The sequence below is a fragment of the Protopterus annectens genome, chromosome 1.part2 (assembly GCF_019279795.1).
Source record: "Protopterus annectens isolate FY-2018-M chromosome 1.part2, PAN1.0, whole genome shotgun sequence".
NCBI lineage: Eukaryota > Metazoa > Chordata > Ceratodontiformes > Protopteridae > Protopterus > Protopterus annectens.
Window position 1 is genome coordinate 158,077,388 of NC_056727.1, and position 19,853 is coordinate 158,097,240.

General features: G+C 41.9%; 1 protein-coding gene across 3 annotated transcripts in view; it reads right to left on the reverse strand.

The window, feature by feature from the left end:
• Positions 1–19,853, reverse strand: part of PPP1R21 (protein phosphatase 1 regulatory subunit 21) — a 1,169,673-nt gene that overhangs the window by 470,803 nt on the left and 679,017 nt on the right. For all 3 annotated transcript variants that reach the window (XM_044055342.1, XM_044055334.1, XM_044055351.1), the window contains one exon: positions 8,543–8,806. In XM_044055342.1, coding sequence (XP_043911277.1) covers positions 8,543–8,806 — 264 coding nt within the window. The remainder of the gene's footprint in view (positions 1–8,542; positions 8,807–19,853) is intronic.

The window sequence follows — 19,853 nt, forward strand, 5'->3', positions numbered from 1 at the left end:
CTATTCCCTTGGTTTGTTTGTATATACTTCTACTTCTAACTCTCAAAATGGGATGCATTCATGTAATAAATGTGTGGTATGCCCTAACATTTTCACAGGATCTCAATACACATTCACACACTGTAATTATACTATTAAATTTTCGAAATATTTCTTCTGCCATTCTACAGCAGATTTGTGCATCTTGTAAAGCATTTTATGTAGGTAAAACTACAAGAAAACTTTCAGATAGAATTAGGGAGCATCTAGGAGCCATCAGGGCAAAGAACTTAAATAATGCCCTTGCTAAACATAGCATTTTTTGTACTTCTTTTAGTAAATTTTACTTCATAGTATTAGAGCAAGTTAACTGTTTTATTGGAGATTGGGAATTATATTTAGAACTAAGGTTCATAGGTTGGTACTAGGCTATCAGCCCTAGGGCCTATACAAGCCTAGCCATAACAATTCCCTGGCTATTTCTTCCCACATTATTTACTTTCCTGGACCCCTGTCTAGCAGGGCGACTGACGTGATCCCTGGGGTGATTTCCTTTCTAGAGAACTTAAATGGCAATTACTGCTTAATTCAGAAACATACCCTGGTCTGAATGAAAGTGTTAATATTAAATGCGCTTTAAAATGGAAGATTTAATTCTATTTTGACAGTTGTTATATTTTGACAGTTGTTCTCTTTCTACAAAATGTGTTTGCATCCATCCTTGACCTTTGACACACTTGTAAGTCACCATTTGTACAGTTATATGAATATTCATGTCCCCGACATGCATATTTAGTGTGCACACTGTACATTTGTTCAATGATTAGCTAACACAAGGGAGTGTTTATTTAATATTCATGCCCCTGTCATGCATATGTATGTTCATGGTTATTGTGTTAAGATGATTGGCACAGTTTAAATATTGTCTGGTTATAAGTAGTTCATTGTTTTTTGTTTACATGTGACTCTAGTTACATATAATGTAAGTATTGTTGACTATAGGTTATTCTGATGAAGCTCTTCCACCTGAATAAGAGTGAAAGCATATATGTATATGTATACATATATATATGTATATATATATATATATATATATATATATATATATATATATATATATATGGGTCTACTTCTTTTGACCCAACTTTCATTTGCCTGACACTCTTTGCCTGAGACCAAATGACTGAAATTTCATTTGCCTGACACTTCATTTGCCTGACAAGTATTATTAGCAAGAAAATGGAATATGCCCCCTTCCCCACTGCAGTGCGACCCTGGAGTTAGAATATATAGTTGGGGGTGTGTGGGGGGGCACAGCCCCCCACAACGGGGTGGGGGGCGAAGCCCACCACTTACTTTTCTGTTACTAAGCAATATTACATCAAAAGTTAACAATATCATATGAAATGAAGTGGGGGGCTTTGACCCCCACACCCCCCCTTGTGGGGGGGGCTGTGCCCCCCACACCCCCCTAACTATATATTCTAACTCCAGGGTCGCACTGCAGTGGGGAAGGGGGCATATTCCATTTTCTTGCTAATAATACTTGTCAGTCAAATGAAGTGTCAGGCAAATTAAATTTCAGTCAAATGGGGTCAGGAAAATGAGTGTCAGGCAAATGAAAGTTAGGTCAAAAGAAGTAGACCCATAGATATATATATATATATATATATATATATGTATGTATCTATCTATATATATATATATATTATATATAGATAGATATGTGTGTATAATATATATATATATATATATATATATATATATATATAGATATATATATATATATATACTCACAAGGGGAAAGTCAACAGGCCCTTATGTGCTACTATTGCTATTCTATTTCCAGGGGGGGTTGCTCTCCAAGTCATTGGTGGTGTTTACTCAAGTTCTAGTTACTTCAATAATACTCCCTCCTTAAAAAGGAGACATTAGCTCAGAAATTTATAAAGAAGGTAAAGATAAATACAGAAATCTGTATGCAGTGATAACAGTCCTAAATCAGGATTACATTATTTGTATGGCTATTCTGGCACCCAGACTGAAGGAGACACTTTCGGGTTTAAGGAAATGGAGTATCTATTGGGATTAATGTGGATGCTAGACTGTCTGTGCCTTTTTCTTTGTTTACAAGTAAGAGACAGAGCCCCCACCACCACTACCACCACATGGTTTGCTATTTATTTGGAGCTTCTCACCGAGATGCTCAGGATGTTTCAGATAAGAGTTTCAGCTGGAGTGGGACAAAAGTGAAACTTATGTTGTACTTAAATGACCTTTCTTCCACTTAGCTGAACCAGAAGAGCACCAACTGTTTGTTCAGCAAGTTTGGGTGTCAGTTTATAAAAATAATAATTCTAATGCTCTAACAATTGTCATTCATTTCAGACTCTCAGTGGGGTTGTGGAGTTGTTATCCCTGGATGTGGGACCATTTACTGACTAAGTACTTGGAAGTTTACCTAGCACCAAAGCTGACAAACTCTATTTATTTATTATTTAACATCTGTTTATCGGGAAAGTCTGACTTGGAATGAAGCCAAGTTTCAACGGAGGCCCGGGGAGAAACGCTCCAGACTATGTCTTCGTAACGTGGGAGGAAACTGGAGCATCTGGAGGAAACCCACAGGAACGCAGGGAGGACATGCAGACTCCGCACTGAAGGCAGTCCAGCTGAAAACTGAACTGGAGAACCTCTTGCTTTGAGGCTACAATGCTCCTGCTGCACCACTGCGCCATCCATATGCATTTATTATTGATATTAAAATACATGTTTCACTAATTAAGCTGATAGTGAAAAGTTACTGTTTTTGCACAAGATAATGGCACTACATTTTGTTATTACTGGTCCTTTGCACATTTCTGATAACTTGTCTTTCACTGGGGATGCATTTATTTACCTGCTTTGAGGAGTCTGTTACGTTATTTTGCTATGCAGAAACTGAAGCTGAGTGTAATGTGGGTAAAATAAACTTTGTCAAAAGACTGGGACAGTCAGATGACAAACTAATAAGTTGTTGCGTCATCTTTAACCGGGGTACTGAAGGTTCAGGAAAAGTTTAGAAGTCTATTTAAGCAAAGCTAGATTGGATTAATCAATGCATAATTAACTCCTGCTAAGAGCAGCACAATCTATTTAGCTTCCTAATATGCTACACTCTCCCGAATTTTTTTTTATTTGGTTGGAAGTATCAGCATGTATTTTTACACCCCTTGTCAACTATACTATAGGCATCTAGGAACATCTGAAGTATGCGGGAATTTGTGTAGAAGGCTTATAGGTCTGTGGCTCTATATATTTTGGGACTATGTGAAAACAATAAGTATATAAAGATACTGTTGCAAATTCTGTTTTTGACCTTTGGTCAGGATGCCTCCTAGTTTCGTTGGTTAAGCATGAACAATAATTTTTGCTGTTAATTCTTTTCTTTGCTAAAAAGAAACAACCAGAAAGTAGAAGTCAAAAGACTCTACTTTGAATGTAGAGTTATACAAGTTCATTAATGACCTAGCCAATATAGAATCAATTATGATGTGGGAAGAAACGAGGCAGAAGTACAGAAAATTAATGATTCCATTGGTTAAGGTGGAAGGATACATGGCTAATATTTGGATAATTTACCTAAATAACATTTGCCGAAGCAGATCAAACTTATGTGCTTGGTTAATCGATTGCTTGGCCATTTAGGTACTGTACTAGATTGTTTTGGAGACTACCCAATTATCCTTCCTAGTGCTACGATAAAAAGCAAAACTGCAGCCTGTACATACTCAAACTAGATGCAATTTCTTTATCTGCTATGTTGCACAGCCTATGTACTTGAAAATATTAAAATAACACACAAAACATTTTGTGTTTTCTTTACTAACTTTTAAATAAATTAAATGTCCTTTAAGAATGTTTTAAGATGCTGTTATTAATCACCTGATGAGTTGAATAAAGTTAAGCTTCCAAAAAAAGCGTTATGCCCTTACAGCATGTCTCCTGACACAAGCACTAGAATGTAAGACAGAGTTCTCACTTCTCAAGGCACTGAAACAACTTTCCGGCATAAACTTCCCTCCCATTCCAGCCTCTCTAATGACGTTAATCAGTGAGACATTAAAAAGGTGAGGTATGTAAGTACTACAAGAATGTCATCACACACTAATTTGGTACACTTTTTCAATAAATGAGTTAACATACAATACGGAATGACAAGTGAAATTTTAATTTTTGCATATACTCCATTATTATTTTTTTGCATGGTATATTTTCTCCCCTAGAGCTGACCATCAGCTGCCATTCTCTCTCTACCTGGCTTTCCTATTCACCCTGGGTGCTTGGGAATGGCGAGGAGGTTAAGGCGTCCTGGTGCAATGTCATGTTGCTGCAGAGGGTATTTTGCTTGAGCACTAACTCATATTTCCCCTATAGCATCCCTTTAACTTCCAATGAACAGGTGGGCAGTTGGGATGTAAAGTACCATCCGGTTTCTGCAGTGAATCAATGTCCCCATCTGATCCCACTTATGATAATGCCCTCTTTAAGTGTCCCCAGTCTCCACCAGGATCTAATGCAAAGAGCATCAAGGCACCCATCCCCCCCGAACAGATACACCCACCCTTCCCCTACATCAGTTCAGATGTCTGAGCCACTAATCAAATTCAGGTCACCTTGGCCATAGGTTAGAACTTTATCCCTCTAACCCAAGGTGTGTCTGATGTTTCCAATTAGCTCCTGCTGTAAAGAACACTAGCTCAACAACTGCTTACAGATGGGCACAGCTCCAAATCATAACGCATCAGAACTGCAAATGCAATTTGGGTATCTAAGCAGAATCTGTCCTCTAGTCTTGGAACGGTACTAGATCATACTGAAGATACATATCTAAGGTTTGATTTTTGATAGAATCTGCAGATAATTACCAAATGGATGTCATTATTTATTTATTTACTGCATTTGTTAACCGGGAAAGTTCACTGCGCCTGGAAAGAACCCATTTTCAGTGGAGACCCAAGGAGAAAAGCTCCACAAAATTACATACAATGAAAATATTCATACACATAAAATATTAATACACTTTCAAGCAGTAGTATTAGAGTCATGGTAAAATAGACTTAGTAACTGGTGTACCTTCAAATTACACATTTGTGCAAAATACTAAAATAGACAATAACTGGTATACATTCTAACCACACATTAGTATAATATGCATCACGAGGAACATAGCAGAGGGGAGTTAATTTTAATGTAAGAATAGAGGGCCAAGGAGGGAAAGAAAAAAGCTAATGTGATAGGAAAGCAGAAGTTAAAGCTGAGAGAAGGGAAAGGAAAAGATAGCAATAAAATAGTGAAGGTGAGGCACAGAGGAGATAAGTCAGGTGTTGGGGCTATTTATTTGGGTGCAGGAGCATAACCATTGACAGGAGAGATGTAGTTTGAGGGATTTCTTAAAGGAAGCAGGATTACTGATAGTTCTGAGTGAAGGGGGGAGATTATTCCATAATCTGGATACAGTACAGGTATAGAACATTTGGCCAGCTGAGAGCTTAGGTTTCTCGATAGACAGAAATATTTTGTTTTCGGACCTGAGGTGTCGGTTAGGATGGTACACAGTCAGTATGGAGGAGAGGGAAAGGGCAGGTTTCTGGGTGGTAGATTAGCTTGTGTGCAGTGGTTATTTGTAGAAAAGAGAGATAGTGGGGGGGATTCTAGCCAATTTAGTTGATGCAGAGAGGCACAGTGATGGGTAGAAAATTTTGCATTAGAAGCAAATTTGTTGTAGCAAAAGTCTAGTTTTGTTCTCAAGGAGGAGTGTAGATTGGTGAGGATGGGAGCACCATAAAGCAGAGTAGGAAGCAGGAAGGATGAAGCCAGGGCTTTTTTTTTTTTAGCAGAGGCTGAGAAAATAGTTGTGCCTGTACAGGGCGCCTGTTTTTTTGATGGTTTTTTTTTTTTTTTTTGATGTTGCTGAATATGTGAAGATCGAAAGTTAATCTTTAATCAATAATGACACCTAGCAATTTGGAACTAGGGACAATTTTTATGATAGTGTTGGCCTGGGAGCAAATGGAGAATAGTGACCTGTCAATAGAGTTAGATTTTGTGGGGGTAAAAAGTAAAAGGTTTGTTTTATTGGGGTTGAGGGCAAGATGGTTCTGGGACATCCGGGTTTCTGTGCATGAAAACGCTTCTTGGGTGAGATTTTGCAGTTCAGTGGCAGATTTAGAAGAGCAGATGCTAGTGGAGTCATCTGCATATTGGATAACAGTACTATGGGTAAGAGTGGTATGAAAGTTATTAACAAATATGGTGAATAAGAGGGGACTCAGTATTGAACCTTGGGGGACACTGGTATTAGTATTTAGGAAAGGGGAAGAGAGTGTTGCCATACAGTAGATTTCTGCCCATTACTGAGGTAATTATTAAACCACTGTAGGGTGGGGGGAGATAGGCTGAGGTTAGAGAGTTTAGTAAGCAGAAGGGAGTGGGATATGGTGTTGAATGCCTTTGATAAATCAAGAAAGAGTGCTGCGATTAAGGAGCTGGCATTCCGAGCCTTGTTTACTGTACTAATTAGGGCAGTGTTGGTTCTATGACCAGGCCTGAAGACATGTTAAGTGGGAGAGAGGACTTGGTGTTTTATCAGATGGCTGAGCAACTGGGTATGAATACATTTCTCTAGGACTTTTGAGAAGGGGGAGAGAATGGCAACAGGATGGAAGTTTGAGATGTCAGAGTTATTGCTGCCTTTATGAAGTGGAAAGACAAACGCCTTTTTCCAGATATCACGTATGCAAGATTCTTTAATGAACCTGTTGAGGAGGATGCTGATAGGATATGCAGTGTAGGATGTGGAAAGTTGCAAGTATTCAGCGGGTAAGTTATCTGGGGCGTTGGTACAGGGTTTGAGTTTGAGAAGAAGTTTTTTAATGGTGGAGGTGGCTATGGGTGAGACTGTGAATGCAGGTAGAAGATTTGAAGGGGCAAGTGTTAATGGTTTACCTGGTGGGTCAGTGTTGATGGGAGGGAAGGTGGTAGTAAGTTTAGTAATAGTATCGATGAAGTATGTATTAAATAGGGAGGCTAGCTGAGACAGCATTTTTTCTGGGTTACGGCATGGGTTACTGTTAGATTCTGGGTGGAGAAAGGAGTTGCTTGTTCCCCAGAATTTCTTGGGATTTAGTCTATGTTGGTCTTGGATAGCTTGGAAATATTCTTAGCGTTTGGCCTGCTTTCAAAGTTGTTTATATTGTGTGAGGTTAGAAAGAGTTTTGTTTTTTTGCCAGGTTTTCCAGGCTTTATCCCTAGAGGACATTACTTGCTTTGTGGACTTTGTAAACCAATAAGCGCATTTTGCCTTGGCCCTCTTTAGCCAGACTAGGGCAAGACTATTTAGGACCCTGAGAAATGTATAATTAAAATATTTTATAGCTTCACTGAGTGGGAGAAATTTTAGTGGACTCCAGTTAGTGTTTTGCAGGATGTCATTAAAGATAATTGGGGACAAGTGGGATAGATCTCTGGTGAGTTGATAGTGGTGTATGTTAGGTATGGAGATGGGCTTGCGTATTATGAATGCTGGGGAGTGATTACTAATACTATTTGGGTGTGTTCCAGAGGAGGAGATTTTTTTCTGGGTCTGAAACCAAGATCCAATCCAAGACTGAGCCTTTGTTTATCCTACTGTCGGGGCTGGTAATGTCAGAGATTAGCTGAGTATAAATTATGGATCATTATGGATTCCTAAAAAGACTATCATTCTCCAAGAAGGGCTAGACAGAGTCAGTACTTGGTGTTCTGACCACGGCCTTAGACTACATGCAAAAAAGGTAAAAGGGTAGATTACACACATTTGGGAAAGAAATCTTTCTTACAATTTATCATGTAAATGAAACCTCACTTAAGGTTGATACTGGCATTAGAGATCCAGGTACTTTTTTCACTGACAATGAACTGTCCTGTTATCATCAAGTATCAGTTACAGGAAATAAATGTTTTTTCACTGCCAAGTTAAACGTATATCTGCTGCTACAGTTTGAAAGACCTCAACAATGATTAACCAAGAGAGTCAAAGTTCTAAGCACCTTTCCTCATCCAGACAGATTAAACAGTCTTTCACCTTTTTCAGTCTTGTACAGTACTCAACAAGGAGATCTCCAGCTTGCATTTTGAGCTCTAAAAGACTGCTTTACCAGATCTTTTCCTCCCCAGAAATACTGATAGTGTTAACAACAGTCACTCTAGAACTCTCCACTTATATCATAAGATAAACAGGAATCATTTGAGTAATATGTTAGTAACCCAGGAGATTCCTTACCTGTGGATCATAAAACCCTTGCATTAAGTTTTGATGACCGGACAGGTTCACAAAATTTACCCCAGCGATTAATATTAATAGTTAATTTTTTTTAACTGCCACACTGACCAGGATTGTGACTAAAATGGTCTGTTGACCAGCCCACCACCCCAGTTAAACTGAATGAATGAATGAATGGCCTTTATCAAGAAAGGATGTAAACCTACTTGTAATACTTCCTAGGGTGCATAGTTGACATATGTTTTCTTTAAAGGTACTTACCAGACTTGCACTCCTCACTGTATCCCTTAATTCTCCTGTTGCTGGATCTTCCCTTCTGTCCACAGTTTTGCTACCTGAAGGGATAAGTTCTAGTGTTACATCAGATAGGACTGTCTGTCCACTGAGGGCACCTTGTAACTGGCTCTCCAGATCAGCAATCCTTTGATTTTCTTTTTCCAACTTAATTTTGGCCAGTTGAGCCTCCAGCATCCAATGTTCTTTCTCCTGTTCAAGTTTTGTTATCTTTTCTTGACTCTGGAGGACCTAAATAAATAAAAGGCATAAAATGTAACTTTACAATATTTATGGCTAATATAACTGGTTAAGACAGCAGAAACAGCTGTTTTATGTTTCAGAAAATCAGAAAATAAATGGTAATTATGATTAAAATGTCGCCTTATTAGGACAAATGTTCTTTTTCAAATTCTACTACTAATCCTAGTAACCCTACAGTAAACATCCATTACTTCAGGAATCATGCGAACATACTTACAGAAGGAGTCCTAATGGACAGATGAAAAGTCAGCATGCAAAGGAGAGCAGTAGTGCTGAAACTGAATTCATCATCAAGTCTTGGTGAGTATCTTCGCGAGGTGGACCCTGTTTTTCACAAAATCTCACCAAGGCGATACTGATATATAGACTATATTTATATAGCATAAATCATGGACAAAAGTAAGTCAAAAACAAAAAGAGATAGGGTGCACAAGACCCAGGATAAAAAAGTGCCCAGTCCTGGAAGGCGCACTGGTGCCAGGACTGGAAAAAATGACAGTGTCAAATCCTCAAAATACAGAAACATTCCTACAATGGGGCCAGGCCCAGGGGGAAGATGGCCCCTCTGTTGTAGAAGGAAGTAGCAGTCCACAAAAATCACAAATATTGATTGGCCAAAGAAGAGCCATAAAGATGGTAGAGTGGACTATTGAGAATAAGAAAGAAAAAGAAGTTATGTACTTAACCATAACGTTCCATGTGAGTTGTTTATCTCACCTTTATTCTCACTGTTGGGTTCGGAGCCGATCCTCGGCTCTGACACGGCTGATAGCAAAGCTCAAGGTATGCCAGTAGCTGGAGACCAAGCCCCTTATCCCACAATGCACGGCTGGAATTAACTCAGATCTTGTTTGCTGCGAGTATATAGACCTTTTTATTTATTTCTACAAGGAAGCACTTCCCGAAGGGGAAGAAGAAGTACTGAATACCCAGGATGGTACTAACCTCTAAGTCAACTGTCAGCCAGGAGGGGGAAGGAGGGTGGGACGTGAGAATAAAGGCGAGATAAACAACTCACATGGAACGTTATGGTAAGTACATAACTTCTTTAATTGAAGTTGTTAAATCTCGCCGTTTATTCTCACTGATGGGTAGCGTCCCTAGCACCCTCAATCTTGGGTGGCTCATGGAAGTACATTTTTCAGTACCGTGGAACCAAAGGAAGACCTGTCCCTGGAAGCCTTATCTACTTTGTAATGTGTGATAAAGGTATGAGGCTTAGACCAAGTGGCTGCAGCACAAATATTGTCAAGGGGCAATCTAGCTTGAAAATCAGAAGAAGTAGAAATGGCTCTGGTAGAATGAGCCTTAGGTTTGTGTGTCAATGGCATGCTAGCTTTCGCATAAACAAAGGATATACAATCTGATAACCATTTAGATAAAGTTGTTTTAGCCACTGGATTACCTTTTCTGGCTTCGGAAAAGGATACAAAAAGTTGATCTGATTTTTCTAATATCCTTAGTTCTGTCAAGATAAAATCTGAGCTGTCTGTGTACATCAAGTTTGTGCAGCATGTATTCCAATTTGTTAGAGTGGTTGGGAAAAAAGACTGGCAGCTCAATGACCTGACTGATATTGGCTTCAGAACAGACTTTAGGCAAAAAGGAGGGGTTTGTTCTGAGAGATACTCTATCAGCATGGAAAATCACGTAAGGAGGCCTAACAGATAATGCTTGAAGTTCTGACACTCTGCGGGCAGAAGTAATGGCTACCAGAAATATAGTCTTCCAGGACAAATATTTGAGATCACAAGAAAATGCTGGTTCGAATGGGGGGGAGAATAATTTGAGACAGCATAAAATTCAAATTCCAGGGAGAATAAGGAATTTTGACAGGAGGTCTCATGTGAAAGGCACCTTTAAGAAAAGCCTTAGGTAACTTATGGCTCATAACATTCAACCCATCGAATCCAAGGTGGAAATTTGATATGGCGGCTAACTGGATTCGAACTGCGGCAGCTGCTGCTCCTTCTTTAAAAAACTTTGTCAAAAATTCTAAAATAGACGATGTATATTGGCCCAAATTGAGAACCTGCTCCACTTACTGTGGTACAGTTTCCTTGTGGATGGCTTGTGAGAAGACAAAAGGATTTGTTTTGTATCATCTGAGAGCGAATGAAGCCTGGCAATTAAGGGAAGTGGATTAGCCAAGCAGTCAATTTTAGGGACTGCAGTGAAGGATGGAGGTCCCCTGACGGGTGTGTCAGAAGGTCCGGAACTGGGTCCAGGATCCATGGATCCTCCAGTAGATGATGGTAAAGGAAGGGGAACCAAATCTGTTGAGGCCAGTAGGGAGCTATGAGAATAACTGTCCTTCCCAGTGACTTTGCTTTCTGTAAAACCTTGGGTATCAATGGAATAGGTGGGAATGCATATAGGAGACCCGGAGGCCAATCGTGTACGAGTGTGTCTAGGAATGTCCCGGAGGTGGTATTAAGGCAAAGTAGCTTCTGCATTTGGTACTGATGTGAATGGCAAAGAGGTCGCAGCAAGGCTGGCCTCATCTGCAGAAAATCAGATCCGCAACTCGTTGGTTGAGAGACCACTCGTGAGGCAACAGTATTGCCCTGCATAGCTTGTCCGCTATCACATTGGATTTCCCCGGGATGTGCGTTGCTATCAGAAAACGGTGGGATGACACAGCCCATTGCCATACCCAGAGTGCTTCTCGACAAAGGGGATAAGACTTGGTTCCGCCTTGTTTGTTCAAGTACCAGACCACTGACATGTTGTCCGTCTGAATTGCAATTGTCCCTAGAGGAACAGAGTCCTGAAAGTACTGCAACACCAGAAGTACCGCTCAACTCCAGAACACTGATATGCAGATGTGACTCTTGATCCATCCATGTACCTTGGGCAGTCTTTCCCTGTAAATGCTCCCCACCCCCCACCCTATCAGTCTGTGGTCACAGTGGCTACTGGGGGGAGAACAAAGGGTCTTCTGATTGTAACATGAAAAGACGTTAACCACCACTGAACATCTCTCTTGCAAGAATCTGTGATGAGAATCATGTAGTGCATCGGTAGCTTATGGTAAGACCACTGAGCGAAGAGGAGCCATTGAAGGATTCGCATATGTATCCTTGCGAGTGGTACAGCCAGGATTGCTGCTGCCATCAACCCTAGTACCTTCAAGACCTCTGCTGCTATAGCTTTGTTCTTTGACACCAGTGAGATGACGTGTTGGCGAAGAAGTGAGACTCTTTCGATTGGAAGACGTAGAGTGGTGGTTGAGGTATCTAACTCTGCTCCTATATAAACGGTATGCTGCGATGGCAATAAGGTAGATTTTTCGAAGTTGATTGTAATGCCTAATTGGTGTCAGAGTACATTGTGTTGCCTGAGTCAACTGATGCCTGGTGGTAGCAGTGAGGAGCTAATCGTCTAGGTATGGAAACACCTGGAATCCTAGACACCTCAGGTGAGCCGTGACCACTGCCATGCATTTGGTCAACACCCTGGGGGCTGTAGTAAGACCAAAGGGCAGGGCTCGAAACTGGTAATGATTGGCTCCTAGCCGAAAACGCAGGCGACCCCTGGAGCATCTGTTCATCTTTATGTGATAGTACGCATCCTTGAGATCTATGGAGCACATCCAATCATCTTTGCCTAGGAAGGGAAGAATGGACTGAAGCGTGACCATTCTGAACTTCTCTTTCTTTATAAATTGGTTGAGTCTGCTGAGGTCCAAGATAGGTCTCCAGTCCTCTGTTTTCTTTGCTACCAAAAAGAATCTTGAGTAAGTTCTGAATCCAACTTGGTTTGCTGGGACTGGTTGGATGACTCTTTTTTCTAGCAATTTTTGGACCTCTACGATTGCTTGTTCCCTGAGATTGGGTGGAACATCTGGGATTCTGCTTACTAAAGTAGGTGGGGAAGAGAACGGTATGAAATATCCTCTGGAAATGATGCTTTGTACCCATGTATCTGATGTTATGTTTAGCCAGGCTTCTGGGTACAAAGACAAGCGACCCCCGACTGTCTCCAGAGCCGAACAGCCGGGCCCCCTTTCAGGAGCGCTGGTAGGGCTGACCAGAGAACTGGCCTCTGTCACCCTGTTGCTGCGGACCCCCTCTGCCGAGTGGGCGGCATCTTCCGTTATAACCCCCTCCTCTGCCTCTAGAGGGGGCTTCTCCATGTGTGTCCTGAAAGGCTCCCTGTGCTTTTCAGAACCACATTTTCCCTCCCCTAGGGCCCTTGGGGTAGGGCCGAGTAGGGGTAGAAAAACGGACTCCAACGGCAGATAGGGTCTTGCTTTCCTGCTCACACCTGGTTAAAGTTTCCTTTACTTTAGGCCCAAACAGTAATGAGCCATCAAATGGGGTGTTGATAAAGGAAGACTTAAAAGGTTCCGCAAAGGAACAGAGACGCATCCAGGCTTCTCTCCGCAGAGCAATGCCTGAACTAGCTGCTCTACTCGAACCATCAGCTGCATAAGATATGAGACGCATGGACGAGTTTACAACTGAGTGTACGGTAGCGAGCTGTGTGCTGACTTTGTCAGCAACCCCTGCAGCTACTGTACCCTGGAGAGTATCTCCTGGCTCTTTCAGGAGATCTCTTTGGAGTCTTGTAAAACGGGTTAAATAGTTCAGCAATTGCAGAGAAAAAGTCGCTGAACTAAACATGCGTTTCCCATATCTATCCATGATCCTAGAATCTCTGTTAGGAGGATGGATAGATGTGGATGTTTCAGACACTTCCTTTTTGGTGGCTGCAGCTACTACCATGGCATCAACAGGCACTCCTTTGGTCAAAAAGGCTTTGTCCACCGGGGCAGAGATGACCTTATTCGGCTTCCAAGGGACAGATTCCACGGCCTCCGGTGACTCCCACGCCTTACGAGAGATCAGCTCCATGAGCTCATCGTAAGGTGGAGACACCCAAGAAGTGGAAGGTTGAGACCCAAAAGCCTTCAAGAGCACTGACTCATCCTCAGTAGGGGTTTTGGACTGCCAATCGCCCCTCTGACTAAGGATCTCCAATATCTCCGTAAAGGAGATATCCTTAGAGGGGAATCGAGGGGACCCTTCTGACTCATCCAAGTCCGTGTCTGATGTCAAAGACTCCTGTGGGGAGTCTAAGTGCCTCCTCATGCACAGTCTCTTCCTGGGTACCTCCTCAGTGGGGAGATCTGGGGAAGACTCGGAAGAGCAGGTGATGCCCTGTGGGGCCACTTGAGGCTCGGGGTCTCTACGCTTAGGGGGACCAGTAGACATAGAAGCGGACACAGGAGCTTGAGGGGAGAAGGAAGCCTGAACTGGTGCCGACGATGTCTTAAGAGACAGGACTCTCCTCATGGCATCGAAAGCACCATGGCTCTGACGAGAAGGGGTAGATGGACCCAGAGGGACCGCCCGATCCTCCCGCACTGAAACCATGGGCTCCGAGCCCAAGGTAGGAGCTGAGCTCATCTGAGCCGAAGCCCCAACAGGAAGAGTCGGCACCGATAAATCGGTCCGACTATCCTCCCCAGACCCGACAGGAGAGTGTCAGCTCCTAGCGTCCTCGGTCGGCACAGAGGACGTCAGAGTAGATGGAACCCATAACACCGGTGCAGTTCTCAGTTCCATATGTTCGACAAGCATCGGTTTGGGCTCCTTCGGCTCCGAGAGTCCAGTACGGCTCAGAGTAGTAGTAGTCAAGTCCGGTTCAATGGTCTTCGGCTCCGACGAAGTGGTCGGGGCTGACAACAACTTAGCAAGTCCTGGTGCCCGTAGAAGCTTCTGCACTAGCCAATCCATGTCCATATCAGAGAGGCCGACCGAAGACTTTGAGGAATGCACTGAAAGTGCTGACTGGAGCAGACGAGATGAGGGAACCTCAGAGACTGGCTCCAAGACTGGGAGCTGGCTCCGAACCAAAGGGACACTCAGTTCCGAGGACTGTGGAACCGATGACCCTGTACCCTCTGATCTCTTTGCCCTCTTGGTTTGTTTAGAATCAGAAGATTTTGAAGATTTAGAAGAAGTGCTGGCACCTTCCTGGCTACCCAACGCCTCAAAGAAAGTATGCTGCAGCAACCCCCTATCTCTGAGTTTTCTCCTTCTCTCTAAGAGAACCCTAGATGAAAAAGAGTGGCAAATAATGCAGGAGTCTTGGAGGTGTTTAGCCCCCAGACAGTAAACACATTGGATATGTCTGTCCGTGACGGAAATTTTCTGTCCACAATCTGGACATTTCTTAAACCCTGATTTGAGGTGAGACTTTTCTCTCTCATCCGACATATTGTAAAGAGACACAAGACAAAATTAACCTGTAAAGGTTAAATACAGGGCTAACTAAGCCCGCACTAAACAATATACTAAGAAGAAGTAAAAATTGTTAAATTAAATAGGGCAAAAAAGGGCCCAACACTAAGAACAACAAGCCAACGCAGGGCACTATCATTACAATCTAACCTACTTTAAACTATTATTATTTTTTACAAGAAACACACACATGCACACTAAAATATGAATAATCTCTCAAAAAGAGAAGAAAAAAGTTTTTTTAAAACTTGCAATTTATCAAAATGGTCCAAGCTAACTGGATCACCGAGATCTCTCTTGCCGCGGCAAACTAGATCTAAGGTAATTCCAGCAGTGCATTGTGGGATAAGGGGCTTGGTCTCGAGCTACTGGCAAACCTTGAGCTTTGCTATCGGCCGTGTCGGAGCCGAGGATCGGCTCCGAATCCATCAGTGAGAATAAATGGCGAGATTTAACAACTTCACATATTATGTATTGTTACTATTATGTAAAAAGCCCAGAATTTCCAGACACAAGATATACAAAATAATCAAGAGAAATTAGAGGAAAGAAAAATGCTTCCACAAGAAAAACTGTCAGAAGCTTCAAATAAATATCTGTGTTCATTAATACAACAGATTTTTGAAAAACAGTATATATATCAAGAAACTTTGATCTGTTTGGAAAAAAAAAGCATCTTAGGAAGTGCGAAAATATAAACAACAAAACCTAGAGATATTTGAAAAATATAAAAAAGAAATATGGACATGGGAAAGAAAGAGAGACTTGATATGGTGCAATATTTATGGCAAAGGAGAAAGCCAAGTTAACTAATATAGAGAAGGCAGTCTCAAAGATACTGGAAGAGAAATACAGGCAAAAGCATCCAGATAAGGAAAATTTCACAATAAAAAAATTTATATCACAAAGATGTAATGTGGAAAAAAAGATTGGTAAAGCAGAAGTTAAAGAAATAGAAGCTGAAGTTATGGATTGCCTGCGAAATGAAGGATTTAATGTAGAAGGTCTAACACAGACTACATCACAGCATGATGGAGTGAGCCCCAGAATAAGGAAAAGCAAGATCATCAGGAGAAATGTGAAGAAGTATGGACATGGGAAAGGAAAAGAGATTTAATTATTTTTCTTTTCGGCTTTTCCCGGTTAAGGGTCGCCACAGAGGAACTCCGGTCCACTAATGATTGGCAGTCGACTTTTATGGTGTCAAGGTGCCAGCCCGACGCCCAACCTACAACGAAGGCACGCCCATTTACACATGTCTTTCGAATGCCACTCGACCGCGGGGAGGACACGCAGACTCCACACAGCCTCTAGCCGAGAATTGAACGGGAGAACCTCTTGCTGTGAGGCGACAACGCTACCGCTGCACCACCATGGCTACGGAAAAGAGATTTAATATGGTGTAATATTTATGCAAAGGAGAAAGCAAAACTAAAAAATACAAAAAGAGCAGCACCAAAGATATTTGAAGAGAAATACAGGCAAAGGAATTTGGAAAACTTTACAATACAAATAAAGAAGAAGACTAAAAGGAAAAGTAGAAAAAGATATCAGTAATGGAGAAGTCAAAGAAATAGAAATTGAGGTTATGGAGCAGCTGCAAAGAGGAGGATTCAGTGTAGAAAATTTAATGCAGAAAGCACCACAACAGGATAGAGCAATGGATATCCAAATTAAGGTGAAACCAGTGGAACAGGAAGCAATTGGTCAGGTGCCATATCAGGATATTTTGGAGCCTTCCACAGGAAACCAGTATAAATATTCACTTGAAGCTAGACAGCAAGGAAAGGAACAGGAAACTGTGGAAACTCTGACGCAGTCAATGTTGAGGAGTGATAGGGCCACTGAGTTCCCATACGACAGAGCAAGAGATGACACAGGATGAAATTGAAGAGAATGTGCCACAGAAAGATGCTATAGAACTTTCTACAGAATGCCCACATGAAATGGAAAATAAGGGATGTGCCCTTAGTTTGGAAGGAAATGAGCTAAGAAAAGAGTTGCTTGATTTAATGGACATGGACAGATATATTAAGATCAATGAGAGAAACACACTGTAGAAGGTCAATAAAACCCAACAAGTAAGAAGTCTGATAAAACAAATGAACACAGTAATGAGGACTGTCCACAGAGATCCATGTGATATAACAGAAGTAAACAGGATATACTACTGTGCAGCTAAATAATATCACAGGGTAGTCAGGAAAGGAAGGGGAGAAATCAAATACCATCATGGAAGTATCGACTAGAGAAAACTATAAAGCAATTAAGACAAGAAATGTCACTGTTAGAAGATTATAGAAGAGGGAATTGATCAACAAAAATACTAAGAAAGATAGATGTGATTAAAACAATGCACAGTATTAGGTTCATAGGTTCATACTAGGCTATCTGCCCTAGGGCATTTATAAGCCTAGCCAGAGTGTGTTTGGCTTTCGCCACCCATTTTAAATTAATTTTGCTATGCCCTTTTTCAAGGTTAGTATACTGTGCCTCTGTCTAACAGTGACACAGAAGTGATAGCCGGGGTAAACCTACGATCTCCCATCCACTCATCAAGATTCCTCTTGAAGAGAGTCAATGAGGGACTCTGCCTAACCTGGACTGGGATTTTATTCCAGAGTGAAGGGAGCCTTTTGGTTATGAATCTGTCCCTCCAGCATGTCTACTAGACAGGCACTATGCAATGTCCTTTAGCATCACATTGTACAATTCCTTAGTTAGTATGATTCCTCTCAAAGCTGTATTCATTGCTATATTTGTTGTACTATTGTTGTATATTCTTCTCAATCTGTATTAATTGTTATTTTTAAAAATGTTTTGCTTCCTTATTTTGTATAACTTATGGCCCAATGGACTATTAAATAAATAAAATGTCCTATTTATTTCAGTGCTGAGGTTCAAGTCTCTCGAGCGCGTAGCTCAATGGGATTTGGATTTTCTGAGGTGCATGTCCATTAATTCTGGGTTGGACATGGCTTTATACATCAGGCACAGATCGCCTCTGAGCAGGCGGTATGCCACTGAGTAGAGCTGGAGTTTCTTTAACCGGGCAGCATATGGCATCTGTTTGAGCCCTTTGATCCTCTTGGTGAGGTACTTTTGGGGTCTTTCCAGTTGCTGCAGGTGTCTGGTAAGGTACATCCCAAAAAAGGCATTGTACTCAATTATGGGCCTGATGAGGGATGAGTAAAGAGGCACAATGACCTCCCCTGATCTAGATGTGAATCCCTTCATGATTAGGTGGGCTATATAAAATGTTTTTCTAACCACTTTGGCCACGTGGTTGTCAAATGAGAGATTGCTATCAACTTGGGTCCCCAGGTCCCTAATTACTTCTTCTGTACTTAATGGATTACCACCTATGTGGTAATTTGTGGGCACTTTGTTTTTGCCAAAGGGGATGACTATACACTTTTGGCGTTTAGCTTGAGGCCATGGCTCTCGTACCAGTTGTCTGTTTCTATGAGGCCCTTTTGGAGGATGCTTGTGTCGGCTGGAGAGTCGATTATGGTGCCCAGTTTGCAGTCATCTGCGAACTTGGTCAGCCACAGTCCTTCCGTGTTGGCCTGTACCTCAGAGAAATATATACCGAACAAGAGAGGTCCCAGGACTGAGCCTTGTGGGACGCCACTTGTAACTGGTTTGGAGTCTGACATGGCTCCAGCAATTGTAACCATGTGGGTTCTGTCCTTGAGCCAGTTTGCAACCCATCTAGTGACATAGGGGTTTATATTTAAGCTGGTGAGCTTATCTATAATGCCCGAGTGGGGTATTGTATCGAAGGCTTTTGCGAGGTCCAGGTAGGCTGTGTGGACCACCGTGACTGTTTCAAAGAAATCGACCAGGTTTAAGAGGCAGGATCTGCCCTTAACAAAGCTGAACTGGGTAGGATCCAGTGTCTGTAGGTCCCCAATATCTTTATTTATGAGGTCCATGATGATCCTTTCCATAGCTTTGCAGACCAAGCTAGTCAGGCTTATGGGGCGATAGTTTCCAGGATCCATTGAGACACCACCTTTGTGGAGAGGGACCATTGTTGCTGTACGCCACTCTTTGTGTACATATCCTGTAGTAAGGCTGAGACTGAACAGTAGTTTTATGTTTGGGTTTAGCTCTTCTTGGAGTTCATGTAGGACGCAGCCCGGGACACCGTCTGGTCCCATTGATGCTGTGTTTTTTGCTTTGGAGGGGGCGGCTCTTACCTGAGCATCTGAGATGTCAGGGGGGCAGCACTCTGCTGGGATAGATATTTGCCCTTTTGGTGGGGGGAGAAGTTTGCACTGAACCTGTCAGCTAGGATGTTGGCAATGTCTGTGGGTTTGGTGTATTTTTGTCATTTTGGACTAATTCTGAGCATATCTGGCAATTCCCCCCCCCCCCCCAAGTTCCTAACATAACTAAAGAAAGCCTTGTGATTATCCTTAGTGTCCTGTGCAATTTTTCTCTCGAAGCTGGCCTTAGACGATTTTATGAGTGCCCGTAGTTTTTTGCTAATAGTGATCAGAGATGCCTTCCCTTTTTGGGATTTTGCTCTATCATGTAAGTAGCTTCCTCCTTTTATTGTATAGTTTGTTTATGGCTGGGGTCCACCAGACAGGATGTCTGCCTTTGGAGGATTGGGTCTTGGTTTTATTTGGGATTGCATGATCCATGCATTCCTGAAGGTGTTCATAGAATGTGTTTATAAAGGATTCTGAGGTCTGGGCCGTATTTTCCACAGGCCTGGGGGCTTTGAAGGATTCCACCTCGGTTTTGAGGAGTGTGAAATTTGCTTTAGAGAA